This window comes from Hydra viridissima, unplaced genomic scaffold (assembly GCF_058129835.1).
Source record: "Hydra viridissima isolate aposymbiotic clone 2 unplaced genomic scaffold, HvirCarnegie_v1 scaffold_8, whole genome shotgun sequence".
Classification (NCBI taxonomy): domain Eukaryota; kingdom Metazoa; phylum Cnidaria; class Hydrozoa; order Anthoathecata; family Hydridae; genus Hydra; species Hydra viridissima.
The window spans coordinates 5,226,670-5,250,339 of NW_028324307.1; the positions used below are offsets into that span (position 1 = coordinate 5,226,670).

At 29.0% G+C, this 23,670-nt stretch overlaps 1 protein-coding gene across 1 annotated transcript in view; it reads left to right on the forward strand.

The window, feature by feature from the left end:
* The first annotated feature begins 3,414 nt into the window (after positions 1–3,414).
* The window catches only part of LOC149884710 (uncharacterized), a 34,442-nt gene continuing 14,186 nt past the window's right edge, over positions 3,415–23,670 (forward strand). The window contains exons 1-11 of the mRNA XM_090095077.1: positions 3,415–3,601; positions 6,908–6,953; positions 9,105–9,429; positions 10,387–10,568; positions 17,445–17,567; positions 17,882–18,034; positions 18,367–18,516; positions 18,629–18,784; positions 19,116–19,274; positions 19,377–19,532; positions 20,274–20,423. Of these exons, the coding sequence (XP_089951203.1) occupies positions 3,572–3,601; positions 6,908–6,953; positions 9,105–9,429; positions 10,387–10,568; positions 17,445–17,567; positions 17,882–18,034; positions 18,367–18,516; positions 18,629–18,784; positions 19,116–19,274; positions 19,377–19,532; positions 20,274–20,423 (1,630 nt within the window). The 5' untranslated portion in view covers positions 3,415–3,571. The remainder of the gene's footprint in view (positions 3,602–6,907; positions 6,954–9,104; positions 9,430–10,386; positions 10,569–17,444; positions 17,568–17,881; positions 18,035–18,366; positions 18,517–18,628; positions 18,785–19,115; positions 19,275–19,376; positions 19,533–20,273; positions 20,424–23,670) is intronic.

The window sequence follows — 23,670 nt, forward strand, 5'->3', positions numbered from 1 at the left end:
AGCAAAAAACCGCTCTAATTATGTGTATATCGTGTATGAAGAGTGCAACATCTTCTATAAACTTAAAAATAGCTTTTTGATATAGTTTTAAGTTGAAAAGTTAACTAAAGTTGAAGCATACTAAAAAATTTTAGTATGCTTCACCTTTAAACAATTGCATAAATAGTTCATAAAAAAAGAGTTTTTATGAAGAAAACGTAAAACTCAAAAAGATGCAGACAAGTTTTACCGTTTTAAATTTTTAAAGTATTGCATTAATGTCGTTTATAGTTGACGTTACGCAATTCAAAACTTTAATGTTTGCATAAAATTTTCAAATAGTAGATATTTATTTCAATGAACTGTTTTGAATAACTAATCTGTAAATATTATAAACCACCAAAGGTTTTATCATAAAATGTTGCTGTATTTTCTACAAAGCAGTTAAGCAAGTCCCTAGCAAAAGATAGTTCACAATTTCTCAATCAATATTAACGTTTAATGAACTCTTAAACAACCAAAGCGCTCACAAGCATACTTTCCAGTGTGTCCAGCAGTTAGTTCCAAAAATCTTTGAGCTGGAACATCTTGGATAAAAATATCAAGACAAAATTTTAAGTTCATTTAATTAAAGGCTATACAAGCTACACAGTGGTGCTTGACACCTAGAACAAAGTTTTTCAAAGAATCTATAGGATGATACTTAGATTTACCACAAAGTAAACCAATAATCAAAACATCAGAGAGCAACATGTCCGAAATTGGTTCTTGTTTCATCTAGACGTCTGGACAACGCATTCCAGATGCATGGTTCAGTAAAAAGGATTATAGCACGAGTATTTAACCCCTAATGCACACATTAATTTGGAAATTTTCTATCAAAAAATGATCAGTTTTTTTTTTCATTAATTTAGTATTTATGTATAATTGGAAGAAAGAAAAAAGGATTTTCAGTGGCCTAACAAGGATATTTTTTCTAATAGGGGCAAAAATAAGAAAACGACAATTTTTTTAAATAACTGTATTTTTTAGGTATGTAGAATTTAGATATAATATAAGAACATAATAAAACATAAAAACATAGTAAAAATATTTAGAAAAAATTTAAAGTTTGATTTTGTATATATATCATAAAACAAGGCACAGCACATAATCCTACGTCACAATTTCTACAATAATATCTGGTTTCTTTTCTTTTTTTCTTCCCTGCACAGTATCTACACGGAGCAGCTTATTTTTCTGTTGGAGGCACATATTCATAAGTACCTGCGTCGGCATATAAAAATTTGTTTACAACAAAATACGTTTGCTCGAGTGTGACACGGGCATATTCAAAATTTGCCGGAAAGGAACGCTCGTGTCAGACATGGGCATGTACATTAAGTGGTTAATGTAGTCTGTAATAATAGTAATGTCATTTAATATAAAAAACATACTCCATTATGAAGTTCTTTAATCATATTTATATGGTTTTTAATATTAGCTTCTGTACGATTTTCTAAACATCTTCAAACAATTATTGTAGGAAATACTAAGTTCTTTTTGGAGAAAAGTTTATAAACCAATAAGTTTGGTACATTAACAAGTTGTGACTTTTTTAAAAATCTATTTTTAATTTCTTTCTAACAATGGGACAGTACTGAATTTGCCATAAAAATTCTATTTCCACTATTTTAAAGTTTCTGCAATGATAATGTTTTATTGAAATATTTACAAACTGCAAATTAATTTATTAATACATTTATGTAATATTTTTCTTTACATACATAAATTATGTGTAAAATGGTATGAAAGTTGTTAAATATAACTTTTTTGCGTACAAAAAACTTTACGAATATGAACATTAATAGAGAAAGGAGAGAAAGTTTACAAAATGCAAAGTTTAGAAAAGAGGATTTTATGTTGGGAACGGTCACAACATATGTAGAAAATTTGGTTGTGAGGTCCTTAGATGTTCAAAAAAGGATATTTTAAATAAAGCTTGATTGCGCTTTTCAATTTCTTTTTGCCTAGTATTGGTAGAAAATACTTGAGTTAAACATTTGGAATATTTATTAAGTTCAATAAAAGAGGGGAAAGACCAGCTTTAATTATTGCTATTACGTATATTTTGAATCAGGAGATAGCATACTGAGGGCAAGTGATACCAAAGCTTAAATACACAACAGCCCAAATAATTCTAACCCAGATATTAAGACAAACAACCCTCAATTAAATAAATTAAACTATCACAGGAATTAGAAGAAAGTAAATAGAAAGATTGTATGTTGGAAACAGAATTTTTTTGGCAAAAAACAATATCAATTATAATTTTTAACGTAATTGCTTAATTCCGACAATTGAAATGATTGATATGATTGTTTTTAGTTATTCTTTTTTGCGTAACTTTTCTCTACAAAGGCTCGTGGAGTGTTTAGTGCCATTATCTTCCTAATTTAAAGGTTCCTCATGGAATTCCAGTATCTCCGAAGGCTTTTAAGTCATCTTAATGATATTCCTTTTTTTTTTTTACAGTTCAGTGCAACTAAGTTCAATTAAAGTTTACATTCTAGTTTCAGTAAGAATACTTAAGGCTGCTTACTCTAATGCAACTTGGCCGAGTCGTATCACAATTGTTATGAAAGGAACAAGCGAACCAGGAGGTTAGATTTTTTTTTAGAAATAAAATAATTTAAAATCTAAAACTTTGAAAATTAACTTAACTCAGCTAAATCATATTATAAAATAGAAATTCTTAAAGAAGTTTCACAGGTTTACCACAAAGATGGATATACTATCAAAAGGAGAAAAACCCTTTTGTCACGTACCGTAGTTTTGAATGCAAAAATATATTCTGTTAGAGTGACGCAAAAAATGTGGAATGGTTAAAAGGTAATTTTTTTTTTCCAAAATTTGTATATCCTGGGCCTCTATGAGCTGATGCATCAGTGAAATCATGATTAGATGAAATTGTAATTAAGTTTGCTTTTGCAAAATTTACTTTCTCAACACGACTATCATTTTTATTTTTAAAAGCTAAATAAATGAGGCTTTCAAACTAAATACAGTAACAGTTATGACTTTAGTGACAACCTGTGTAGTTAAAGCAAATAAGAGAAGCTCAAAATTTAAGCATTGTACCAAAACTCACGTTGCTATTTTAGCTTTCGCTAACTTATTTAAAATATTTTAAATTTTTATGAAGGGGAAATTTTTAAGAATTCTTTTTGCAGCATGGTAAGATACCTTACAACTCTAAAAAAGATTTACCCACATTTATTGCTCTAATGAAACAATTTTTCGTAATCATTAATTGATATAAAAAATAATAATCTGATCATTACTGCATTCAGCGATAAACGACTTAAAAAAATAATTTTAAGAAAATCTTTATTTTAATGAATCTTTTATCTCTAACATGTTTGTGGTTACGAATATGAAACTTTAAAATACTTTAAAGCCAAAATATTTTTTTAATAATATACATGATTTTTTTAAAGTTGAATGGAATAATATATTTTTCATAACAGAAAAAAAAAAAAAATTTGAAAAACATCCCGAAATTTTAGGCGAAGGCAACTAACACCATCACTTTAAAGACCAAGTAGTTGAAATGAAAAAATGCATGCTGATGATAGCATTGGTAAGTTGGTTGATTTTTTTTTTACAAGAGAACTATATCTTGCGAATACTGTGCATTAATTTACCAAATATTTTTTATATTTGTCTTCTTAAAACTTTATTCCCTTAAATTATTAGCTGAACGATTATTTCTTTGCTATATTAGGCTTGAGATTTAATTTTAATTGATCTAGTTAAATTATTTAGGAAATGAGTTTGTATTAATATGCGTTATATGCTAAAAACCGACCCATTTCGTTAATTTTTTCCATCACGATTTTAATGAGGCAGTATAAAGTTTGTCAATTGATACAGTTTTTGAACTCAAGCAATAGACAAATTGAAGATGATCAACAGATTTTTTAACTATTTGCCACAATGAATATGCAGTTAAAAATCTAAAAAAGGAATTAAAACTCATAACGGATTAAATTATAGTTTTATCTTTTTTTATTTGATTAATTTCTACATTAAAAGTTATATAACAATTTTTAAGTTCTCAATTTTAAAACAGTAAATAACTTCAAAATCTTATTTTAATATAACAAGTGAAATTTTTAATCATTGTCATTGACTTCGCTAAATAAGCACATTTTTTTATTGCCTGTAAGCATTAATGTAACTTTAAGACAAATAAATAAATTAAAAAAATTATTCTCCCGTTTCCTGTAGAAATATTTTGATTACTATGTTTAGTATAAGAAATAATCTAAAAATACTGAAAGTTATATTAAAATTATACTACATATTTGATATGTTTCCTTAAATTGTTAAAAGAAAAAGAAAAAAATCCAAATAATCCAAAAAAATAAAACCCTTTTTTTTTCAGCGTTAAATAATTTTCCATGGAAGTAATAAATAATGATTTCAAATATATATCGGCCATCTTATTGAATATACCGTTATTTTACTTTAAGTTTTATATTCAAGATGGAACTTTATGACCTTTACGCACTTTTATATCTAATATTGTTCTTTCAAATGGTGTAGAAACCAGTTTTGTATTCAGCAGAGGTCACTAAATATTCTGAGTTTAAACAAAAACTGCCTGGATAAAGCTTTGTAAGTAAATGTTTTAAAGCTTCGTAAGTAAATGTTTTACCTAATATGTATATCCGATCAAAAATCAAGCATTTTTAATAACACTGTTGAACTGAACTTGGTGAATTGGCAAAAAAAATTACCTATGACTAACGGTAAATTATTTTCTATAAATGTTGAAATTAAGACAGAAATTGGAGATTTTTTTAGTTTTGCAGATGCACTGTAAAATAGTAAACTGCTGTAATTTGTTTTTGGAGATTTTATATTGCTATTTATATTTGATTGTATTGAGATCAAAACCGTTTTTTAAAAGACTGATATGAACAGGAGCTCAATTACCTGTCTCATTTAGTTTTTCGCTCAATTACCTGTCTCATTTGGTTTTTCGTTCATTCTTCATAAAAGTCCTAATTTAAGAAATGACAAATTTCGTATATATAAAAGAAACATTTGCGGAAAATAACTTTGTTGTTTTAACAAGATATCTGGATAGATAAAATTACTAAATTTTTTTCTCTAAATGTTTATTTTATGTAATTGAAATTTTTCATTTCTTAAATTAGGACTTTCTTAAAGCATAGGACTTTGTTAGGTCATACCACGGTATTTCATTTTATCTTTAGACCAAATATGAAACGTATTAAAAAAATTTGCGCATGTGTTTAAGTAAATGAATAAAATAAAAAGAGGCAAATGTTTTACGACATTGGTTGTAATACAAAGTAAAAAAAACAATTTCTATATTGAGAGATAAATAAACAAAAAAAGCTTTAGTACTTGAAGTTATGACTCTGTGAGTCAATCATTTTCAGAGGGAAAACCATTTTACTAATATAAATGCATAGGAATGTAAAATAATATGTAAGAGCACCAGAAGGTTAAAACTGAAATGAAGTGCATTTAGAAAAACTTGTTTCTTGCAAATGTATTTAACTTTATTAAAGTTTTATTTGTTCTTAGTTGAAAAAATATTATTCAGATTTAAACCGATTACATCTTAATCATGTAAATTATTCTGAGTCTTGGTGACACATTTTAAATAAAGTAGTTTGTTTTTAGACCCATCGAAAGGATGAGTAAAACCCGAACAAATTTACTTTGTGGGTCTCTTGAATCCAGGGTTGTTGCGAAGGAAGCCTTCTTAAAAACAATGTTATTTCTTTTCTCGTTACATTAGTTCTTTTTACTCTATTTGAAGAAACTTCTTTGCCTCAAAAATTGAAAAAGGTACAATTATCCTGGCATTACTTAAAAAAATTTCCACTGTGCAAACATAGAATTTTCTTAAAATAGTTTTTTGACAACATTTTTTGGCTCTCGTTTCCGTTATTTCAATTTTTTAAAAGTAAATTTAAGAAATGTAAATGAAACTCTGGGAAGCTAGAGTTCCAAATAAAGATCATGGACAGCAACTGAAGTATTATCTTTTTATCTTTAATTCCTTATATTCACATGAACATGCCAAAAAAGACATTACAACGGTCTTACACACTTCCGCCGACTCAAAAATGTTCGAAGGTGTATATATAATTATTTCCAAACAAAAATGCGCCTTATTTTAGTTAGTGTTGTCGTTGTAGATTTATTAAAAGCTCTAATTCGCAGTTAAGAGAGACTTTACTATGTTAATGCGGAATAGATCTTTTGATAGTCGATCTTTTTCTTTTGTTGCTATTGAGTTCCCATTATGTGAAGAAACCTAGCAACAGCATTTCATAATGTGAACCCAACAATAATAAAAGAAAAAAACCAACTATCAGAAAGTCTGTTCCGCATAAAAAGAGTTCAGAAGTATTTTATAAAAAACGTTTAAGTCTTCAATAGAATCTAAAATAGCTCTTAGACTTTTTGTTAGTTAAAAACGATCTCTAGTGTTGCACCTACTAATGCTCCAAGAAGTACAGGAAACAAGCAGTTATTCATCTTGTTTGCTAATTGTTTCCGATATGTAATCAGTTGCTTCTCTAAAATTTTTGACTAACCTGTTGTTACTAAAAATTCTTAAAACTCATAAATTTTTATTAATTATCTTCTAACCCTAAACTAAAATTTAATGAAATATTCCGATTTTTCGGTGCACTAGGAATATTTTTACGCAAATTAGGTAAAACTAAAATTAGTGGACATAATCGACTGAGGTTTTGTCCACCTCCGGCACACTGTACTACGTACGCATCAAAAACTTTTTTTTTTTTATTCATGTGCTACTTCGGTCTAAATAGACCAAGAGTTGTTTTAGGGACTTTAAACTTTAATCTCTTTATATTTAAACATCTTCACCTAGATTGTCATATACGCTTCAGCTTCATGTGCAGCTCAAGATTATCTTGGTAAGTTTTAAATACACTTCTTAAACAAATATTAAAATGAACAAGTATTAAAATCAACCATTTAACTAATAAGAAGATTTATTAACAACCGAGTAATAAGTTTTAGTAATAACCGAGCAGTTTAAAGTAATAACCGAGCAGTTTAAATTTTAGGATTTTTGAAGGCTTAAGTTTTTTTCAAGGTTATGTTTTTAAAACAAGAGTTTCGCAGCCAAAGTGTTTGGCAAAGTTAAAAACTCTTTGATTTTTTGTAAACTAGCCATTGTTATATATAACATCTAAAAGGAATAAACAGCAACTTTTATCAATGTTATCTTTCAATTACATGAGTAAATTACATGAGTAAATGAAAATGGTGAGAAAACCACTAAAAACGCTTACCTGCAGTGGTAATGCAGCTTTTGATTAAAATGGCTAATTTTATGATCAAAACGTACCCCGTTTGCATTTGTTAGTGAATCTGAGTTACAAAAATTACCATAAGTAAAGAAAAAACCAAATAAAAAAAAGTTTTTCACGACTGAAATATTTTTAAAGACTTTCCTATTTTTGCTTATTTGTTATGATGTTTGCTTAGTAACATTGCCATACTGAAAATACTTAAAAGAAACCTAATGAAGCAGTGTTTGATTAAATAGCTTTACCATTACTTAATCTAAATAACAACCTATAGACTCAGTTTTCTATTTTCATCTAAATATCATATTTTAACTATATTAGAAAATAATGGAACACTGTTTTCCATATACTGATTGCTGTTGACTTAGTTATGGTTTTCTTCACATTTTTGTTTTATTTTTTAAGAAATAGTTCTAGTCACAAAGCAAAAACTTTTTACTCAATCAATATTCATTCAAAACAGCTTTTCTGAACCGTATCAATTAACTTCAGAGAATCAATAATTCCAAAAACTTGAAAAGCTGATCTAGATTTTGCTAGTTGTTAAAGACTACCAACATTGCTGAGTAATTTCCGACATTTACTTCCTTCCAATACACCTCCATGGTACGGACTCTGTTTGATGCTGTGGGATAATTGACGCATTTAAACATCAGGCAATATGTTCTAGAGTGTTTGAAATAAAAGATAGACAATAACCAGCAGAAGATGCAGTTCAGTGGGAGGAATGATGTCAAAGATGACTGTGCCATCAGATTCACTGCTGATTTGCTTGTGAACCACATTTAAAATCTTTTAAGTTTTGGCTAAAACATTTCAGAGGTCCTGAAGGATTGCAGACTTGCTTTGAGAGAGCGTAAAGTTCTTAAGTTTCCTGAGTTTTCCAGGCTTTTAGAATCAGTCTTGCACCAACAGCAAAAATGATGATTTGAATAAGCCGGAAGTTCACAAAGAATATTAGCCATTTTCAAGTCATGGAAACATAAAGTTATACAAATACCCACCAATATTAATTAAAGTGCAAATTATTTTTTGGAATTTTTTCGCTATTTTTCTTTTTCACATAAACAGGTTTTAAAGTCTTTGATCTAAAACTTCAAAGTCAAATTATTTCTGGGGACGTAATAGAAGGGTTTTAAAACTGCTACTACAGAATGTGGGGACATGTCTACATGTCATTAGAGCACTATCCGAAAAAAAAAGTAACAATCGGTGTATACAAAAGGCTTTGGAGATTTATAGCTTGCCACATTGAGGAAATGGAAAATTAAAGAAAGAGAAAGAAGAGTAAAAAATAGTTTTATTATAATTTGAAGGTTTTGAACTTTTTATTATTGATGAGAACAAAAAGTAAAGGAAGATTATGCGCGTATCATAACTAATGAGAGTGCTACCATTACACAGAAACAGGAGTCATCCCTACACTTTTACATACCTAATTTTCCTGAAATAGGAACCACTAACACCCCAGCCCAATACCCTAATCTTAATAAGGAATCATAACAAGAAGTCACTTAAAATAAAAAAGTAAAAAAATAAAAAGCTTAAAAAAACACGTCTAAAGATCTAATTGAAGTTTAATCTTGAGTTTAACTTTCATCTAAAAGTTTAATTTAAGAAGTGTAGTTTGGTTTATCTGTTCATAACAAATAATAACAAATAAAGTAAAAAAGTTCTAGTATCTGTTTTTAAAGATAAGTTGAATTTTTTCGCCTTTCAATAGAATATTTTGTTTTATATTCTTTATTCTAGCTCACGGATTAATTCGCGAAGTTTACTATAATAATAATCAAAAAAAACCGATTACTAATTGCGATCCATTAAAGAATAATCTAAGATTTCCTGGTAATCCTAACGAATATACCTTAACAAATGTATTTGTTGCGCCAGAAACGCAAATAGAATATTATGGACAACGAATGCGAGGTTGGTTCTTTGCGCCACAAACAGGCAATTATACTTTTCACACCTCCTGCAATGAAGTTTGTGATTTGTATTTAAGCAATGATACTGACCATCAAAATAAAGTGTTAATTATCACGCAAGCAGTAATGTCAAATCTCAATCAGTTCACCAAGTAAGTTTTTTTTAAACTTTCTTTGCTTACATATTTCATAGTTGGTTACTAAAAAGAATAGATTATTTTAAAAGAGGCTTGATATATATTAAATACTTAAAGCAAATCAAAGCGAAATAAAGAATACCTTTTTTAATACAAACACTTTTTAACTGTTACAAGCTCATAAAAAATTTTCCTCATTTTAGATTTATTTACTTTGAGATTTAAATATTCTTTATCTTAATATTATTAGCAATGCGTAAAGCTAAATTTTATAATAATAATAATAAAAATGAGTTATAGCGATAAAAAAAAATAAAAGAAAGAACAAAATAAATTATCAATTCATAAATGCTTTGTCACATTTAGTATAAGAAATCCAAAATGTTCATTGATTTTTTTTGTTCTCATTGGTTTTCAAACTTCTTTTTCGATGTCTTCTGAAAATAATTACTTCCGGTTCCTCGGAGTGGCTTGATGTTTTTGCTGTGCTTCTAACAAAATTAGATTTCAAATATACATGATATGCAGCATGTAGGTTCTGTTTTTTCTTCAATGAAATCTAATTTTTTTACCTAAATTGTTTAATTACGTTTCTTTATTCAATATCTCCTTTAGTAAAGGAAGCGATAATAAAGAGCTTAATGCAAAATTACCAGGTGAATTTTTGCTGGATGTAGTCAGATTGCAAATCTAAGAGTCGGTTCAAAAATAGTGTAATTGTAACCCACTTTAAATAGTAGGGTTATTTTTACATAAAATAAAATACATTATTAGATAGTTTGATTTTTTAAAAAATATGATTCCGAGTTTGTATTAAAAAGTGTTGTTACAGAAAGAAAAAAAATATATATCTATAATATTGTTTACGTAATATCATACATATAATATTATTTATATTTATAATAAATAGCATGTATAAATGGTGTTATAAATTTTATACTTGATGTAAATCTGATATTGGTTTTTTTGTAGTCCAAACCAAAACATAATTCACAAAGGCATTTACTTGCGGGCAAATAATAAATATTACATTGAAGCTCTTACGGCTAATGATGACAAATTTGCTCACTTATCAATCGCGGTTGATACACCTAATCAAAGCCAGACACCATTGCAACCAATATCTATGGATATGCTAAGTAGAATTCGAATAGGTAAAGATATAACTTATTGCTATCCCTATCACTTTTACAGGAAACAGAATATGTAAAGCGTTTTACTGAATCAAAATATCTTTTCCGCTTTATTTCTAAATTTGTACTAACATGCCTCCCCTTCTAAACTCCCTGCTCCCTTGTCAAATGGTTGGGAAAACTTGTACTCCACCAAGACATACTTTGACCAGATTTTCCCTAATAGTTTAGGAAGAAGCAGGACATTTTATTTGTACATCCTCTGAAAATCACGTAACTTACAACTCATCATTAAATGAAATGCAATATTTAAAATTTCCTACACAAATTATTTTTAAACTTATACTTGCATTTAAATAAAATACAATTAAATAAAATATGGGTATCAAAGTTATAAAAAAATAAAAAACAAAAACTTTTTAAAAGATTTTCTTACAGTTCGCAATCGGATTTAAATAATTGTATCATATTTTAACAAATAAAGTAGAAACAAAGCTACTATTGGGCTATACACTTTTCAATGCGCCATCTGTCTTTTTTCAATTATAGATTTTTATTGAACAATTAACTACTCACCATCTATTAAAAAACAAAAACAAAAAATGTTAAAACAATATAAAAAACTGAGATGAAGAATTGATTAGCAAATTTTAAAAATTTGATCACAATAACATAACTATACTCAACCTGCAACTAATAACGTTTGCAGTTTTAATCTGATTAAATGAATATTAGAGCATTCTTGGCAGAAAAGATCAAACACGAACTTTGGTTTAAGACAAACACAAAATAAATAGAAGTTTTTATTTTTGTTATCAAGCTGAGTTACAGTTGAAAAGCTTAGTAGTAGATAGCTTTTTTTAAAACTTTGAAATCAGAAGGAAGAAAATCTGAAAGGAATTCTTTCGAAGATCTATTAAGGTGGACAAGGGGCGATCAGGAGGTTCCGAGAGCGATATAAATACAATCAGAAGATCATACCAAGGTTATGAATTTTTTGCTGATATAAACGGAGTGAACAAATTTTAAAAAGATATTGGGTTATTCTTCGAGTATTGTCAATTCAATTCTACTATTTTCAACAAATGTTGTACTGATAATACCAAATTGCTAATAGAAGAATAAAGATAGTATAAAACATTATTACATAGTGCCTAAGTCATTGCAATTATGAATATTCCTATCAGACAACTATCAGAGGAATCTTAAGATGTTCGGAATAAATACTTGATGCAGTATCGGTAGTTTCACACCAGAAAAACATCAATACAAAACATAAATTGAGATCTCTTTTGTCGTCTTCATACCTTTATATTTCATTCGCGACTATCACCAGTGATCAGATATAAACTTATTAAGCTGCTTCATTATTTGCTATTTCTTCCTACTTAGAAGACGATATGGTAGATCCAAAGAATGAATAAGCACCAGAAAAGAAGTTGACATACAAATTTCTTGGCAACACTGATAACAATCAAACGCCCCCTATTCTCTGTTCGTATTTGAGATTGTTTATAGATCCTTGGCATGAGCCTGTCTTTTTACACTACATGCAAGTTATAGATATAACCTACTACAATTGCAAATGTGAGCTTTCAAAAAAGCTCCTCATTAACTTTAAGTTTTTCAGTAAGGTTAAATTGGACTTCTCCAAATCACTTAGTCCACTGCTTGTTTTGCTGCTTACAAGATAAACTATATACAGTGCAATCCATAGTTTCTGCCAGTAAACCATACTCTCTGCACCAAAACATCTTGGAGCCCAAGTTGTTACTAAACCATGCTTTATTTATGTAAGAGAAATGGAATTGAATGTATCCATAGTTGGTATTTAAAGTGCCATATTGTAAAAAAAAGGAATTGTATATTATGTTGGTAAATGTTCGTTTAGTGTGAGAAATTATGAAGAAAGAAAAAACAAAAAAGAAAAACAAAAAAGAAATCTTTCTGCATGCCAAGCTATTATTATGTTTTTATTTCTAGATTATTTGGAACACAATTTTTAGTCTTTTATTTTTATGCAATCAATAAATAATTAAAATTCATTAATTTTAACTAAAGTAATTGATACATACAAGGCCGGATTAATGGTCTTGGAGGCCGGGAGCCGAAAAATATTTGGGGCCCCATTCCTAAAAAAGTGTATTTAAAAATGAATGCAAAAAACATAAGGTTACTTTTTTATTTAAATAGAAACTTTTCTTGCTTTTTTATTTGCAAAATCAATTACAACATCTTGAAAATTCATATTTTTTAACAGTGTTCTTTCAATTGTCATTAAACAATGAGCATTTAAACGATCATTTAACATTGAGGAACGGAGATCATTCTTAACTATTGGCATTTTTGAAAATGCTCTCTCTGCACTACAATTAGTAATGGGAAGAGTAAGAAAAATCCGATATGCGATGTCAACATTGGGAAAAGCTGGTTCTAACTTATTCCTACAAATTGCTTGTAAACATTCAAGTGCTGATATATTCTTCTCATTAGACAATTTCTTCATTACTTGTTGATGAAATGTATAAAACATTTCCTCTGCTCTGGTTTCCTCGGCTTTCTAAGTGTTTAGCAAGGAATGGATCAAATTTTGCTAAGAACTCTAAACCCCCGAGAAAATTTCCATTACTCAAGCCACCTATTTCTTCTGAATCACCTCTAAGAGCTAGTTATCGACTGCACAAAAACTTCAAGCATTCAACAACTCTTCTCAGAACTTCCCTCCAGTAACGCTTTTCATCCTCCGACTGCTGTTTTAAATGAATATCAATTTTCCTTTTAATGTAACTTTTCCAAAATAGTACTGGACTGCATCAGAATGCTGCTTGCTTTGTTCGTGTCTATGTATAGAACGCAGTCCATGTGCCCAGTCGTTGAATCCAGATCTAAAATTGTCGTCTGAATCTTAAAAAAGCAAGCAGAAAAAACAAAATATTTTTCCTGTGGATGGTGAATAAATAAGCCAGTCTCTCTTTCGAATTTCACCATTTTTCAACTTAAAAGAAAAATAGATGAGAGAGCAGCTCTTTTTTTTAGGTGTTTGTTACTTTTTTAGATTTTTCAAAACTTTTGTCTTCAAAATTTTGATCAGGAATTTCTTTTATAGAAATCCAGTAGCGCTGTGCTTCTTTCAAATCCGTCCACAATGCAGGGTCAGATTGACATACTAACAAACTAGAGCTACCATAGTCCTGATTTTCATCAGGACTGTCCTGATTTGAAGGGTCTGTCCTGACTGTCCTGATCAGGTGCCAAAATGTCCTGATTTTAAAAAACCATAACAAAAAAGAAAAAAATATCATTTTGATAAAAGCTAAAAAATAAAGCAAAGAGAAAAATGTTGACTTGGCAACTCCAACTTCTCCATTCAATTTTTACTATTTTCTTGCAATTTTAGGCAGTGCTAGCAGAAATGGCAGTGGTAGCAGACATGATATGGCAGTACTTTACTTTTGTTTTTGCTGGTTTGGTACTTTCCACTTTTACGAAGTTTCTACTTCGTGACAGAGGGTTTTTTAGTGTTAAACTTTTACTTTAACTTAAAGTAAAAAAAATCCCTTATTAAAGTCAAAATGTCGAATAGAAAGAGCCATTTTAATGAAACTCTGAAGAATGAATTTCCTTTTCTGAAGAAAGTTTATGAAAGTAGTGAAAAAGTTAGATGCAGAGATTGTTTGACTGAGTTTTCTGTTGCAAATGGCGGAAGGACAGACATCACCAAGCATTTAACAACGGAGAGACACAAAAATGATTTGAAAGCATCAGCAAGTTCTACATCAATAACATCGTTCTTCAAGACTGATAGTTTAAGTTATAAAGATCTAGTTCTGGCAACAAAGGAAGCTACTTTTGCTTTTCACACTGCAATTCATGATTTGAGCTTCAAAACTGCTGATTGCTCTACCAAATTAATTTCAAAACTTTTTGAACCAAAGTTTGGACTTGCAAGAACAAAATGTGAGGCTATTATTCTCAATGTTATTCTACCAATGATTTCTGAAGAAATTAAGGAGGAGTTGAAGAAAGCTACTTTCATCACCATTGCAACTGATACATCTAACCAAAATGAACTGAAACTTTTTCCTGTCCTTGTTAGATATTTTGTGCCTGATCAAGGAGTAAAAGTTAAATTACTGGAATTTCAAAATGTACCTGGTGAAACATCAGAAATTTTGTGCAATGCTCTGCAATCTGCCATCAATAGCCATGATTTATCAAGGAAAGTGATTGGATTCTGTGGTGACAACTGCAACACAAACTTTGGTGGAGTGAAAAGACGAGGACGGTTGAAAAAGTTTCTTGGTCGAGAGATTGTTGGGATTGGCTGTGGAGCTCACATAGTTCACAACTGCATACAAACAGCTATCGATGTTTTACCAATTGATGTTGAAGCTCTTGTGGTGAAAGTTTACAAATACATTCACATCTACACTGTCAGAGTTACTCAACTGCAAGAATTCTGCGAGTTTGCTGATGTTCACTACAAGAGAGTTTTGCAGCACGGAAGCACAAGATTCCTTTCTTTACTACCCGCAATTCAGAGAATTTTGGAAATCTTTGCGGGACTAAAATCTTAGTTCTGTTCTCAAGAGCAATCTCCAGTGATAATTAGTAAGTTCTTTAGCGATGAACGTGGTGAAATGTATCTTTGGTTTGTTCATGGTCAGCTTTAGACATTCAACAAAACAATTCTGAGAATTGAAAAAACAAGAGCAAGTGCATGTGATATTGTTAATGAGATAAAGTATTGCAGAACAATCTGAAGGAGAGATTTGAGAATAAGTTTATTCCACTGGAAGCTAAAAAGATACTTGCAAAACTATTTGAAGACGAAATTATCGACGAAATTGCTGTCAAAAAAGAATTTCCTGGTTTTTACGAGAGATGTCTTTCTTATATTGACCTTTGGAAAGATAACTTTGCTGATGCTGAAAAGTTCATGTGGATTCAAAACAGTGCAATAACATTTCCAGAGTTGAAAAAAGCTGCAGAAAGATTTAACCGAAAAATTGGACGTACAGCAATAAATACTGATGAACTATTTGATGAAGTTGTTTTGGTCAAGGCATACTTGTCAACTAATTCTGAAACTTGGAAATCTGATGATATGAGTTGTGAAGAAAAATGGGTCCTGATGATGAAACATTTTGGAGAAAAGATTTCAGTAGGAAATTTTTCCCTGGTGTTGGAATACATTTTCAGTCTTCCTGGAACTTCAGCTGCTGTGGAAAGGGTGTTTTCAATGATGAACAATATTTGGTCTCCTGAAAGAGGTTCTTTGCTAGTTTCTACTGTGAAAAGTTTTCTTTTTTGTAAGTTAAATATTGATCTCAATTGCTCACAGTTCTATGAAAAGATAAAAAATGACCAGTTGTTCCTGAAAAAAGTACACTCTAGTGAAAAATATGACTGGTTTAAAAGCAAAGAAAAGAAATAATTCTTGTAGTCATTACGAAAATGTAAAATAAAGCTGGTTTTTAATGTTGTATTTTTTGTCATTTTCACTTTTAGTGTGACGAGCTTTTGTCCTGATTTAGACTTTCTGCTTATTTATATTTGTCCTGATTTGACAGGTTAAAAAAGACATGATGTCCTGAGTTTTCCAAAATTTCATATGGTAGCCCTATAATAAACTGGACTAAAACAAAAAACAACGGTGCAGCTTAAGTTAACGATTAAAGATAATAATGCGTTTAATAATATTACTCATAAAAAAAATAATAACAATAATAATAATAATAACAACAATAACAAAAGAAATAATAATAATGGTACTAACAATAATAACAATAAATTTAACTATTTATTCCTTCCTCTAAATTCCAAGGTATTCTTACATTGCCATATGGCACATTTTCTTGCTGCGCTGTTGAATTGGATAACACCGATACATTGTTCATTGAAGAATTATCTGTTACGTTTTGCAATTGTGAACTTTCTGCAGTTGGGTTTGATTCAGTTGACAAACATTGATTCTCCTCTAATGGTTTATCAGGAGATCGAAAAAAATTAGCCAAGTTTGGGATTTTTTTTAATATTGTTTGCTGTCTGTCACATTTATTTTTTTTCAGTTTGCGTTTTAAATTTCCGCTTAGATATTTTCTCTACATTATTGTCCAATTATTGCAAAAATAATTGTAACCTTAACTTATAACTCTATTGTGGTAAAAAAAAAAAGTAAAAAACTAATATTTCAAAATATATATAAAATATTTAATACATATTTAACAAAAAATATAAAAAAATAAAAAAACAAACAATGATTAATTTAAGTGATATTATTTGTTCTCAAATAAAGTAAAAAGTTCAAATCAAAATGTCAATTCGCAATTCTTGATAAATAATGAAGCAGTTTAGCATTTAACTTGTAAAATTAATTTAGAATGTCAAGTCATATATAATAAAAAAAATAATATAAACGTTAAAAATCGAGGGCCCCACTGATACCCTAATTTTTGGGGGCCGGGCGCCTAAGCTCCCAGGAACCCGGGTTAATCCGGCATTGGATACATAAAAAAGTATAAATTTATTGATTCCAATTCATTTTTATAGTAAGCAATATTTAAATTAATCATTTTGATCGGAAGACACGATTATCATGAATAAAACCTTCCAACACTGCACGTCATGGATCCCAAAAATTTCAAAAATTTTCTGTTTCCAACTCATTCTAAGAAGCTATTCAATTTACCTTTTCCCATGTGCCAAAAGAGAGCATAAATGTGGCTGACCTTTCCCTTCTTATTAAGAAATATTCAAAATATTCATTTTCTTCTCTCAAAATCAAAATAAATGTGTTGTGTCTCAGATGTATAAAACAATATAACTTTTTAAAGACAATTACTTTTATAAATGTTTGATTTATGTAAATTACAAACTGTCATTTGTATTCTTTAGAAAAATGTAACATAAGTTGCAAAACCTCCAAATATGAAGCTTGTATATTTGAAAACAATGTTTATGGAATTTGTACTTGCAAAAATGAACAAATAGTGGTTAATAATCAAGTAATTTGTCAAGGTATCATATTATGTCTTAATGCATTTTTGTTGGAGACCATTAAATTTCATTATTACCACTGCATGTTATATACAAAAGTTATTTGATAATTTAAAAAATATATATAATTTATGAAACTGAATTTTTCTAGTTGCATTAAAAGTTCTGTTCTTTGCTAAATTTATAAATATTTATGAATGTTTATCCTTAAAGGACTAAGGAAGTGATTTTTGTCTCAAGATTTTCACTATAACTTTTTGTTATACTTTAAGTTTAAATTTTTTCAGAAAATGTTTTTTATATTCAAATTTTTTTTAAACGTGGAATATTTACAGTTGATTGGAATGAATGGAGTAATTGGTCTTTATGTAACATATCTCATGGTATTGGATTCATGAAAAGATCAAGGTTATGCAACATCACAAATAGCTATGAAGGATGTTTTGGGAATAGTACTGAAATTGCCTCTTGCAATGAGAGTTGCTCAGGTATTTTTATTATATGTGCTTGCTTTCTACTTAAAGCAGTTTTAATCTTTCATGTAATGTATAATATTTGTTTTTTAAATATTGGTTGAGTCTTTTTTCATAAATCAAGAGGTACCAATACAGGATGGTAAATCAATTAAAAAATACCGAATTTACTTCAATAAGTAGTTTTTAAAAAAATTATTTTCAAAATATTTGCTTAAATATACATATTTATTCCTGAGTGTTAAATGAAAAATCTTTATTTACCATTAAAAAGCACTGTTTGTCATTATTCTCTGATTTTTTTATTTTTAAAAATTAAATATCTTTAAAACTTATCTATTACTCAGGAATTTTCAATGAATGGAGTGCTTGGTCATATTGCAATGTTTCATGTGGGCATGGGTGGCAGAACAGAACAAGAGTTTGTATGACAGATAATTTGGCTGATTCAACTAAAATTGACTTCAAGTACTGTTTCAGCAATGATTCTTGTAAAGGTTTGTACATTGTGCTGATTGATGTTTAAAATTTTTTTTTTTTGAAAAAGTTGTGTGCTAAAAGTAATTAATATATAACTAAATTCTTGCTAAAAGTTGTAGCTTTTAATAGTGAATTGGTCACACTGGAGCGGTTGGTCTCAATGTGATGTGTCATCTAATAAACGTTTTATGAACAGAACTCGGGAATGTAATAGAACAAATCCATATGAGTGGTGCTCTGGAAACAGTACAGAATTTGCTGATTGTCAAAATATTAGCAGTTGTGGTAAAATGTAACTTATGTATTGTTTACATGATTTTATTTCGTTTATAATACTTTGCTTAATGCTGATAATACCATAATTTAAAATGAATATCTTTATATTGTTTTCTTTCAATTTTCTAAAACAATATTTTTTGTATTTTTTGTACTCTCTTAGTATGATTTATTATTCATGCATTATATACTTATATATTTTGCTTTAAATTACAATTTGTTGTTTTTATAAATATTTTTTTTAACAGAATAAAAACATTTGCTGTTTATGCTTTTATACTACAACTTTTCCCTGACTTTGTATACACACGCACATGTTTAAAACTTATTTATTACTCAGGAATTTCCCATGAATGGAGTGCTTGGTCATATTGCAATGTTTCATGTGGGCATGGATGGCAGAACAGAACAATAGTTTGTTCTATGACAGGTTATTTGGATGATAATCCTTCAACTAACGTTGATTTAAAGTACTGTTTCAGCAATGATTCTTGTAAAGGTTTGTACTTTGTGCTGATTGATGCATAAAAAGTATTAACATTTTTGAAAAAGTTGTGTGTTAAAATTACTTGGCACATAATTGAATTCATGCTTTTAATAGTGAATTGGTCACACTGGAGCAGTTGGTCTCAATGTGATGTTTCGCCTGATAAATGTTTTATGAACAGAACTCGGGAATGTAATAGAACAAATCCATATGAATGGTGTTCTGGAAACAGTACAGAATTTTCTGATTGTCACAATATTAGCAGTTGTGGTAAAATATAACTTACATATTGTATGATTAATTATTTATATTTTATATACTTATATATTTTGCTTTAAATTGAATTATAATTTGTTGTTTTTTAAATGTTTTTTTAACAGAGTAAAAGGATTAGCTGTTTATACTTTTATACTGGAACTTTTTCCTGTGTTTATACACACACACACACACACACACACACACACACACACACACACACACACACACACACACACAAACACACACATAGTGTCTGACTCAAAAAGTTTATAAAGTAAAGTATCAGGAATGATTGTTGTCAACGTATTCACTGCTTTTTTTAAATCTAATTTTAATGTTTAAAATTGCTTTTTTCTAAATTTAAGTAAAAACTTTTATATAGAAGTGCACATGCTTTACATTTGTTTTACAACCAAACAATAGTGCTAAAGGATTTTCTGTAAAAATTTCTATGTTTTTAAAAAGAAGTTCATTTGGCTGCTCTGAATTATGCACCAGATGCACTTAAATTCATCAGAAGCAAACACTTTTCACCTTCTAGTAGAACTGAGTCACCCATGGGTTTTAAATTGTTTACATGTGATGATAAAAGTTCCTATTGTCTCTTTTTAACTGACTTGGTATGCTGCTGCAAGTGCACTCATTTCAACTTATATAAAGTTGAGAAAATCAACTCCCATCTTACATTATTGATTTATATATAAGTATGCTCAAGTCATATCAAGACTAAGATAAAGAACCTCTTTATTGTAGCTTTATGGGCCCAATGGAGTGATTGGTCACCCTGTAATGTTTCGTGGGGTTATATGAAGAGATCACGTATTTGCAACAGTAAATATAACTTTTCATATTGTAATGGTGAAAATAGTGAACTGGTAAATTGTTTTGATAATACAAATGAAGGTAAGTGTTTGTAACTTTACAATTTCGATTGCTTTTAGGATGATTTATATATTTTTATATAAGTTGTTGATTAATTGTTATACATGTTAATGATTTATATTTATATAAACTGTTGTTACTACTAACATTCTTCGGTTTTTTCACTCTAAATTTTAATTTCTTTCTTCTTATTATTACTGTTACTAGTATAACATGTTCCTGTTGAATATTGAATCATCAAATACAAAATTATCTGTAGAAAGAGTAATGGCAGGATGATATTAATAACCTTGTGTTCAAATTTTATGTGTACTTGTATGATACTGAACTCTTATTTCAAAACAGCCTTTTTCTCTATAAATGAAACTTTCTCCCCTACACACCTCTAGAACATAAAGGAAATGTGTCCTTTAATATTGAAATTGTGACTTTAATCAATTATTTATTAGAAGAGGCAAAAAAAATTTAAAAAATCTACTTTGGAATTTATCTAATTAGAAAAATAAGTCTCACAACTGTTTTTGAATTTTGGATATTAGAAATTCCACTTAAAATCTCTCAAAAAAACTTAGAAAATATTGCAACCTTCAAACCTTATCTCAGAAAGAAAGCAAACAAAATTTTAGAATGAAAATATTATGCAGAAATGTTTTGAGTAAACCTTAAGTTTGTTCTGGTAAATCTTCATTTAATGAGACCCAGTTCAACCCATTTCCTTTATTTATTTTAAGAAAGGAGATAGAGGACACCATGTATTTGCATGCAGAATATCCTTTGATAATTTTATTTTATAGCTCAATATTAAGTAAAATGCAACAAATTGAAAACTAACCAATAAATTTAAAAAGTGTCAACAAAAACAAAAAGCTTAGCTCAATCAAAATACAATGTAGCACTAATCAATAATGAGAGTTTCTTTATGTCCAAAAAAATAAACAATAAAATATGTGCAGAATTTTAAACATTTGAATTGTTTATTATTTCATAAATTACAATAAATTTAAAAATAACTAAGAAAAACAAAAGCAAACCAATGCCATTGAAAAAGAAGAATAAAAATCATTAGTAAAAAGTGCTTTAAATACCAAGATTTAAGTTAGTTTCAATTAATAAGTTTTTTCAAACTGTATTTCTGTTTTGGTATAAAAACAAATTTTGCGTTTGCAAGTGAAAATTTTTAAATTAAAACCCACAAAAAATGAAGAACTGCTAACACAAGAGATTAAAAGAAATATAAAAAAAAATACTAAAAAAAAAAAAAGGAATATCTGTTTTCATCACACAAAAAAACAACAGAAAACAATAAAATTCTTTAAAATAATTTTTAAACAGCAAGAAATTTAACAGTTGAGTCCTATAATGTATAGATACAAATCTTCAAAATGTCTGCTGCAAAAAAACTTTGATCATCTTCAGCACTAGGATGCTCATCTTCATTTGCTATAGAATTTGTATGTTCAGCACATGGTCACTCTGGTTGTAATAAGTTCATAAAAGTTTAGTAACAAATATTTTTCAAATTGTAGCCAATACAAGGTATTTAGAGCTGTTATAATCATAAAATATTTTTCTGTATGTTCAGCACCTGGCTGTGATAAGTTCATTAAATTCTAGTGATTAACAATGTATGTTAGATCATTGTTAACCAGTTAACACCATTAGTAGACCATCCTTAAGATTTAACTCATAATTCCCATTTTCTTCATCTCAGCAAAGGGCTTTCCCTAAACTCAGATTTCACTACTCCAATTAAAAAGAACAAAAAGCATATGAACATGAAATCTTACAACAAAAGAGTTGCAAAGCCACAACTGTAAGCTGGTCAAGTTAATAAAGTAATTATTGTAGCCTTTGAATGATTGGTTTAATTGGTTAATTGGTTGATTGATTCTTAAGTTTCTTGCTCTTGTTTTCCTTGTTCTGCCTGTTCTACTTGTTCTTCTTGCTATTCTATTCTTATTACTGTCATTTTCATTACTTTGACTTTTGTCTTTAAGCCTTCTATTTCAAATGCTTTTCTCTAAAACTCATGGAAAAACAACAATATTCATGAAAACTTTTTGGGTTTGAAAACAGCCTACAGAAGTTTTTCATTTACAGAGATAAAACAGAAAAAAATTGTTTTCTCAAATGATGTCTTTGGTATAGACTTTCAAAGTCCTGATGAAATACCTTGCCTTATTCCTCTGATTAAGCTCCTATGTTCTTCTTGAATTTATAAGTTAAGTATCAGGGAATCAAAGGCATGTACTTTGAGAGAGATATATTCCCATTTGGTATTGTTTTTTACTGTAAAGAATTTGGTCCAATGTTGCCAATCTCTTCTGTGATAATGTCTTAAAATCCTAACTATCCCAGAGACATTAAATTGGACTTAAAATGCTGTAGGGTCCTCATTCATGCCTACAGAATGAGCTATAGTGACAGATGGTTACTTGTTTCTGTTATGAAGTAGCACAGCTTTGAGACTGTTAAAAACTGTCCATAAACAGATTCATTCAGATTAAAATTGTTACAATCAGTTTACAACTGATAAGCTTCTTATTTTATTATTCTTAACTAATTCAGTGATGGAACCTAATTCAGCCTTGTAATTCTTTAGAACAAAAGTTTAATTTCAGTAGGCAGTAAAACCATAACAGAAAAAGTGAAACTAACTAGAAAGAAAAATACATTTCAGGGGCGGATCCAGGAATTTGTAACTGTGTGGCCAATTTGGGATAACCAACTTTACTTTTGGTGTTCCTGTGGGAAAGGCTTGTGAGTAAAAGCTAAGCCCATGGGCGTCACTTCTATAACATTTTTTACTTAAAATCATAGGGAGACTTAATTTGTTTTCTTCTCTACTTAACCATCCCAGATTTAATAAGTTGAGAGCGCACTTGAAGTACAATAATTTTCACAAATGTGGGTAAAAACTTCGTTGATAAAGCCTTTCAAATTTTTCCATAAGGACTTTTTCATGGAATATAAAGAACCCTTGTCGGCAGGCCATAAAGATTATTTATATTATACTTGTAGACTTACAAAAAATAATATCATTATATCAAGTTCCTAATTATTTATGTAATCCCAGAACACATATTTAAAAATCATTAGAGATAGAATATTTTAATTTTTAGAGGTAAAATAATTTCATATATGAGGAGTGGACTTGCAAAACCAGATAAAATTCACTTTTTTAAAAAAACAACTTTTTGCTGTTATTGAAGTCTGTTCACCTAATGTGTTTATTCGATACAATTTTGCTAATGGAACGCTATGCTAA